The sequence below is a fragment of the Glycine soja genome, chromosome 17, assembly GCF_004193775.1.
Source record: "Glycine soja cultivar W05 chromosome 17, ASM419377v2, whole genome shotgun sequence".
NCBI lineage: Eukaryota > Viridiplantae > Streptophyta > Magnoliopsida > Fabales > Fabaceae > Glycine > Glycine soja.
In genome coordinates, this window is record NC_041018.1 from 30,907,343 (window position 1) to 30,915,076 (window position 7,734).

The 7,734-nt window shown below is 35.2% G+C and overlaps 1 protein-coding gene across 6 annotated transcripts in view; it reads right to left on the reverse strand.

Moving 5' to 3' along the window:
• The window catches only part of LOC114393389 (DNA topoisomerase 1-like), a 70,867-nt gene extending 64,756 nt beyond the window's left edge, over window positions 1-6,111 (reverse strand). For 3 of the 6 annotated variants that reach the window (XM_028354716.1, XM_028354715.1, XM_028354717.1), the window contains exons 1-6: window positions 5,804-6,111; window positions 5,160-5,690; window positions 4,169-4,533; window positions 1,795-2,446; window positions 1,547-1,633; window positions 1,175-1,221 (exon numbers count right to left, since the gene is read on the reverse strand). In XM_028354716.1, the coding sequence (XP_028210517.1) occupies window positions 1,175-1,221; window positions 1,547-1,633; window positions 1,795-2,446; window positions 4,169-4,533; window positions 5,160-5,690; window positions 5,804-5,899 (1,778 nt within the window). In that variant the 5' untranslated portion in view covers window positions 5,900-6,111. The remainder of the gene's footprint in view (window positions 1-1,174; window positions 1,222-1,546; window positions 1,634-1,794; window positions 2,447-4,168; window positions 4,534-5,159; window positions 5,691-5,803) is intronic. The other 3 variants (XM_028354711.1, XM_028354713.1, XM_028354714.1) reach the window with 2 other exon arrangements.
• Window positions 6,112-7,734: the final 1,623 nt, after the last annotated feature.

The following is a 7,734-nucleotide window of genomic DNA, read 5'->3' on the forward strand; positions in this document are numbered from 1 at the left end:
TGGACCTAACTCAACCCTACAAAACCAGCTTGTAAGGTGAGGGTTATCCCCACTTATATACTATAATTAGGCCTTACCACTAGGCGATGTGGGACTAAACCACCACCCTTGAGGTTTCAATTAAGTCAACCCCAAAGAGGCCGCAACTAAGGGAGGCTACAGGGTCTACAATTAAGGCGGCTTTCTAACACTCTCCCTCACGCCCAAGACATCCAGCCTGTAGCGTGCCAAATGCAAGTGGCCCACCAATGGATTTAGGATTGGCTCTAATACCATCATAGAATGTAGGTTTGGGCTTAACTACACCCTAAAAGCTAGCTCATAGGGTGAGGGTTTCCCCCCACTTATTTATTCTATCTTGGCACTATCTCTAGCCGATGTGGGACTTCCCAATACACCGCCTCACGGCAAACACTTTTGGGCTAGGTGTGTGGAAAATATGGTGAGTGGTCCATTAATGAATCTAGGATAAACTCTGATATCATCTTAAAATTGTTTTTTTTTTTTTTTTTGCTCAGCAAAGATAAGTAATTATATTAATGAAACACAGTACCAGAGGTACTGAAATACATATGTAATTGGATAGCCTTACACATGGTTCCTAATCAGACTAAATAGAGTCTAGAGTGGAACCAAAACAGGCTACCCTGCCATACTACCATTAAGCTGCTACTAGTTTATATGAATTGACTTTCCTAATACCAAAACCCTTCTCTAATATTACTAGATCACTGATTAAAAGGTATTGAGAAATCCTTCTCCAAATTCGATAGCCATGTCCACAATAGAAAGGATGCCTCGTCCATCATTTTGTTACTATCATAGGAGTCGTTAGAGAAGATGATCTTATTCCGCTGCTGCCAAACGGTCCATGTTACGGCCAGCCACCAACATTTCCATCTAGTCATCCTTATCCCTCCAAATGTGATGAAGCCATGTTGGAGGAAATGTTGCCTTGGGTCTTTTGGGTAAGCTCCAGAGATATTCATCTTAAAATTGTGGGTTTTGGCCTTTTTAGCCTAACTCAACCCTACAAAATCGACTTTTAAAGTGAGGATTGTCTCCCCTTATTACACTTCGCATAGTGATAAAATGATAATACATTAGTAATAACGAAACTTTGATGGCAAACATACATAGAAACTATAAAGGTGTATGGAGAAATGCACATCACCTTTCAATGATCAACGAGCGTATACTAGCAACAACTTCATCAGAAATCTATGGAAGAAAATACAGTGAGTTGTTAAAATAAAAGCAATCATCTGTAAACAAAATTACTGGGTTCACATAAGGAAGGTTTAAACTTGCCATCCACACATGCAAACCCACGAGAAAAAATCAAAATTGTGATCTAGTATAGGAAGAATCGTGGGAGATTAGTGATCACGTTTAAACAGATAAGATTCATGAAATGGTTGTTACAAAAGAGAAATGGGTGGGAGGGGCGGGGGGTGGTGGACAAATAAATGATATATGGATATAGAATGCATCTAGAGTAGTTTACAACATTCCATCACATTCATGCAACCAAAGTGATACCTACATGGAGTCCATCAGTTCTGATATATGTTATCAGACCCACTGCTATACCATCAGACAGTTCAACTCCCTCGTAGAGCTTCTGTGCAAGCTGCACTCAGAAGGCAAATTGAGATTAATGATAAAAGTAATTCTAGAAGACTTAAAATTTAAACATAATTAAATATTAATTACACAGGAAAGGCAAATCTTATTCATTACAGCTGTGAATAAGTAAGTAAATAAATTAGGAATAAATAAAAATTGTAGTACCTTCATTGTGTGACTTGCCGTGAAATGCAACTTGTTTGCAGCATCTTGCTGAAGTGTCGATGTTATATAAGGTGTAGGAGGATTTCTTCTACTTTTGCTTTTTTTCAAGCTAACAACATGAAAATCAGCTGAGTTTATAGTGCTTTGAATATCTCTAGCCTCAGTATCAGAAGTAATCGAAAACTGATTCAACTTTTTTGAATCAAAATGGGTCAAGTGAGCAGGAAAAGTAAGGTTCTTGTTTGATCTCAGCTCTTTCTTTTTCAATTGAACCTCTACAATCCAATACTCCTTTGGTTTAAATTCATCAATTTCCATTTCTCTATCACATATAAGAGAAAGTGCAGCAGATTGAACTCTTCCAGCTGATTGGCAACCTGGTAACTTCCTCCATAGTAATGGTGAAATGCTAAACCCAATCAAGTAATCAAGAGCCCGCCGTGCAAGGTAAGCTTGAACCAAATTTATGTCAATCTCTCGCGGTGTTTGTAGGGAACCTTTTATAGATTTTTCAGTTATTTCGTGAAAGACTACTCTTGCTAAAGAAATATTATCATGTAGAGCACCCTGTTGTTGTAACATCTCAATGATGTGCCAAGCAATAGCCTCCCCCTCACGATCAGGATCTGATGCAAGAATAAGGTTTTCTGCTCTGTCAAATAACATAAAATGAATTAAACAGGATAAATGCTGTCAACCACCTATGATGCACATATACTTCAAAATTGGCAACATATACATACTGTACCTGTACTACTGGAAACCCGATATGCGTATTATTATATGGCTGTCTCAGTATAAACACTTGATTGTGTTACGTTCAAATCTTTTCATACATTTTATATACGGATGATAAAGGGATTATCATAACTTAAATATAATATTTTTATTTAAATTTGATTATGATTGTTGGAGATTGAAGTATGTTGTTGAGATTTAAATCATATTAATAGTAAATCAATGTATCATAGGAAATAGTGTTATTTTAATTTGTGTCTTGTGATTGTGAATTGTATTTGTCATTATTATCTTGTAATCCTCCTGCCTATAAATGGAAACATTGCTAATGCTAATCACTGGAGCCAATTCAGAAAATTCTCTGCATTTCTTATTCCTCACAATGATTATGTTTTTCCAATAAACTTTTCAAGAGGATAAAGACCCAAATGGTCAATACTCAGCACAAAGTGCTAACAATCTGCTGATGGGGGAAACAATAGAGGAGAATCAGGATGGAGTTTATGAGGAATTATGGAAATTAAAGATTCCAAGCAAAACATCATTCTTTGCATGGAGGTTAATTAGAGATCGACTGTCAACAAAATTAAATCTGTGAAGGAGACATGTAGAGACTAATGATATGCTATGCCCATTCTGCAGGAACAAGGAGAAGGATGTAGCTCATCTAATTTTTCACTGCAGCAAAATCCTCCCTATATGGTGGGAATCTTTGTCTTGGGTGAACATCTTAGGTGTTTTCCCGCAAAATCCGAGGCAACACTTCCTTCAACATGTACGTGGGCTGGATGATGGAATAAGGGTTAACAGGTGGAAGTGTTGGTGGATGGCTCTAACATGGACTATATGGCAGCATAGGAACAGGATAGTTTTCTCCAACGACACCTTCAACAGCAAACTGATGGATGATGCAATATTCTTACTTTGGACATGGCTCAGAAATATGGAGAAAGATTTTGTAATCCATTTTAATCAATGGTCAAGTAACCTTAGAGAAGGTTTTGTTATCAGTGGAGGATAGCAGTTATAGTATCTGATTAGCCTATATTAAAATGTATCTAGCTTTTGGTTCTTATATAGACTGTTTCAAGTCTGATATTTGGAACCAAATGACTGGACAATCCCAAATATGTAACCTTTGTACCTCTGGTACTCTGATATATATCTAATTTATCTTTGCTGATAAAAAAAAAGGAGGATAAAGACCGATAGTAAGACAATGATGATGGAAAGCTAATATAAATGTCAGCAATATTAAAAAAATAAAGAAAGAAAAATAAAATGATAAAATCTAAGCGATTTATAAAAATAATTATATTTTTCATAATATATTGTGCTGTGCCTGTGCTCTCAGTTTTCAAAAAAATAATACCGTATTTATACACCATAATGCACCCAATACTCTTACCCATACCCATGCATACAAAATAATACCGTATTTATACACCATACAAGTAATCATGAAACATCTCCATTACTCTAATAACATCATATAGAACAACTAACACCAACATTAGCTCCCAACAGATTATATACCAAAACGCACACACAGACATACACCAACAAAATCACCACTATAACCATCCAATGCTGCAAAAAACAATAGCAAGTGGATGTGAGGGATGGGAAAATGTACCCGCTCAGTGCAACCTTGATGCTCTTCAGATGAGTCCAAGCAGGCGATGGAACCTCCCACACCATACTAAAATCATCATCAGGTCGCACTGATCCAGACCTTGCAGCCAAGTCTCTTACATGACCATAGCTTGGCAAGACTTCATACATATCACCAAGGTATCTCTTAATAACCTTCGCCTTTGTAACAGACTCCACAACCACCACAGACTTTCCAGTGGGAGGATACAATGGCTTGTACGTAAAATTCCATAGGGGTTTTGCCTCTTCAATTAGACTAGAATTCCCATTTTTCTTCTTCACTTTGTCCTTCGCAGAAGCAGAATTCTCTGTTATTTCTTCAATAGCACTCTCAGTCAAACTCTTCTGAAGAACCACAGTTTAGTGTCATTCTAGGAAGCACAAACACAACATGGGACACAAATTTGATGACAAAAATACAGCAAATTTTTAAATCCATAGGATACAAACACAACCATAATACACAACATAAAAAATTATCCACCATTAACATAAAAAAAAAAAAAAAAAAAAACTTAGCTCACAAGAGAGAATTAATGTTTTAAAATAAACACTAGTCGCAGACATAATAAAACACTAAAACCTATCATATTATTATTGTATTTTCAATTATATATTTGCATAAAAATTTAAAAAATAAAAGTAAAAAATTTATAATAATACAACTAAAAGTATTCAAAGTATTCATGCTGTAAATGTCTAAGACAATAAGAACTATAGTTAGAAGAAAATGAGTTGGTAATTAATGTCCTCTCGTATGCTAAAACCTTCTTATACAACTTATACTTATACCCTTGAATTATTATAAAATTTCTCTTGTGTAACTTCTCCCAAAGCTGAATCTAACTAATGCATAAGCTAATTTTAACTCATGGAATAAAGCTTAATTCAGTTTACCTTCTTTTTTTTTCTTTTTTTTTGTCTACTATAAGTGTTTATCGAGAAATTTATCCAAACTATCGATTACTAACCTTCGAATCCTTCTTCTTGTTCCCTTTGGAAGATTTTTTAGAAGCTTCAACAGCACCATCCTCTTGCGTCGACGTCGTCTTCTTCTGCTTCGCCGTTTTCTTCTTCACACTCTTCTCGTCCTCTTCGCCACTCGCAGCGGCGCGTGACGATCCCTTCTTCTTCTTCTCGCCCAAACTTCCCTCAGAAGCAGCCGCATTGTCAACCTCTTTCGACGCGGCGTCGTTTACCGCACCTCCGTCCTTCTCCTTTCCGCGAACGACGGCAGCCCTTACTTGCCGCTTCTTCTGCTTGCCACCATCAGTCGCGGGGCGCGTGGCGAACCTCCTCGAGAAAACGCCGCCGCCAAACGGCGTCGTGGAGTTCAAAGCAAACTGCAAACGGAAATTACCAAACGACGTCGCGTGGCACTTCGCGGTAACTCTTGGAGGGAAGAGAAGACGAGTTCGAAATTGGACGGTGGCGCCGGTGAGAGATGACGTGGCGTGCGGCGCGAGAGCGATTGGTGGAGTCTGGATCGCCCTGAACTGCAACTACAATGCGACGACGTCGTTTCGCAAGCAAAAACACAATTACGTTATTATTGAAAGGATAATCAAAATAAGGAAAATTAGAAAATTTAAGGGAAAATTAAAAAGAGAGAGACCATGAAGTGGCAGAAAGAGAGGGGGTGTGAGGAAGGTACGGAGGAGGAGGAGGTGGTGGTGGTGGAGAAGAAGGTTCGGTGAAGTTGAAGAATCATTGTTGTTGTTGTTCATTTCATTGTTGGTTACTTGGTTTGTTAATGCGATGAGTGAAGTGAAAGAGAGGGTTTAAGAGTAACGGCACATGGAGCTGTCTCGGCCAGGGATAAAGGCGAAAGGTGTATATACATCATCGGTTTTTGGTTATGTTTATGTTATCTCTGCGTTTTAGAACGGGGAGAAGAGCCTAAGATGGGCCGGGGCTATTTTCGGACGGGAGAGATATGGAATTTTATTTTTGCAATTTTTTTTTAAAAAAAGATAGTCAAACATCCCAATAGGAAAACAGGTTATCCAACACTTAGATTTTTATTAATTTTTAGATAAATAGTCATTTTCATCCTTTAATGTATAAATCATATAAAAATTCGTCTATGAAAAATTAAAATTCAAAATATAATATTTAAAAGGGTAAAAAGTACAACAAATTTTTTGTTGAACTTAAATATCAGTATGTTTTAATTATACTAATTTATTAGACCCCAAATATTTATTAGTAAAACAAATATATTAATATGATTATATAAAACGTTCAAAAAATTAACCTAAAACTGGAATATGGTACAATATTATACATTAAATAAGAGACTTATTCTAATAAGATTCCAATTAACGTCATCGAGCACTTTTCTTTGGATATTTTATATTATTGTAAATTTTAAAATAAATTAAATAATATAGATGCAAATTTTAAAACTAAATATAAAGAAAACCACTCTTTTTTTAATAAAGCTATATATATATATATATAGTATTCCAAATGAAAGTATAGCATACTTAAGATGAAATACATTCATAAAGTAATTGAATATTAAATTCATCTTTAAATTTTACAATTCTTTAACTATCATTTTAGTTTACCTTAAATAAATGACTACGTTTACATTCTAAATGATAATAAAAGTAAATTTGTTGAAACTATTTACTTTTTTTTGTTTTTTAGGCAATTTTTTATGCACATGTATATCTTTTTTCTTAAAAAATAACCTTACAATCTTGTTTTAAATATAGTCATAATTAAAGCTTTTTCATTCCTTCCCAAGTTTGTTTAGTGTATATCATATCACTTTCACAAATTCAAGTTGAATGAGTTGTGCCTTTTGAGTTACCAATAAATAAATAAAAAAAAGAGTAAATAGTCAATTTTGTCTTTGAATGTGTAAATCATTGAAAAATCTGTCCCTAAAATATTAAAATACAAATTTTGGGGGAAATTTAACCTAAAATTATGTTTTTTTACCCTTAAATGAAACGTAATTTGAGTTCTAACAAATTAGTCTAATAGAAATATACTGAATTAAGGTCCAACAAAAAAATTACTGACACTTACGTCTAATAAAAAACTACTGACATTTTGATACAACAGAAAATTACTACATTTTGATACAATAGAAAATTACTGACATTTTTGTCCGATGGAAACATGTAACGCCCTGAAATTTCAATAACTAATAGATGTTAGATGTATTTCTTGTATTATTTGATTAATTTGAATTACTTGAGATGTTGTGTGAATTATCTCTGTGCGATTGTTTGGTGTGGATGTTAGGTTATGTGGAGTTTGATTAACCTATGTTGGAAATGTGATAATTCAAGTGTGACCCAAAACTTATTTCCATAAAATCACAATCCTAGAGTTGTTAATCGTTGAATCACCTTCAAATTTGCATTGTAGGATCCTAACCCAAGTCTACATGCTTTTACCGTTGGAATTGGCAAAATAACATCTTGCTTAGCGAGACAAGTGCGCTAAGCGCAATTTCAACTCGAGGAGATAATTCGCTTAGTGAGATTAGCGCACTAAGCACAATTCCAGCTAGCAGAGAAATTGCAC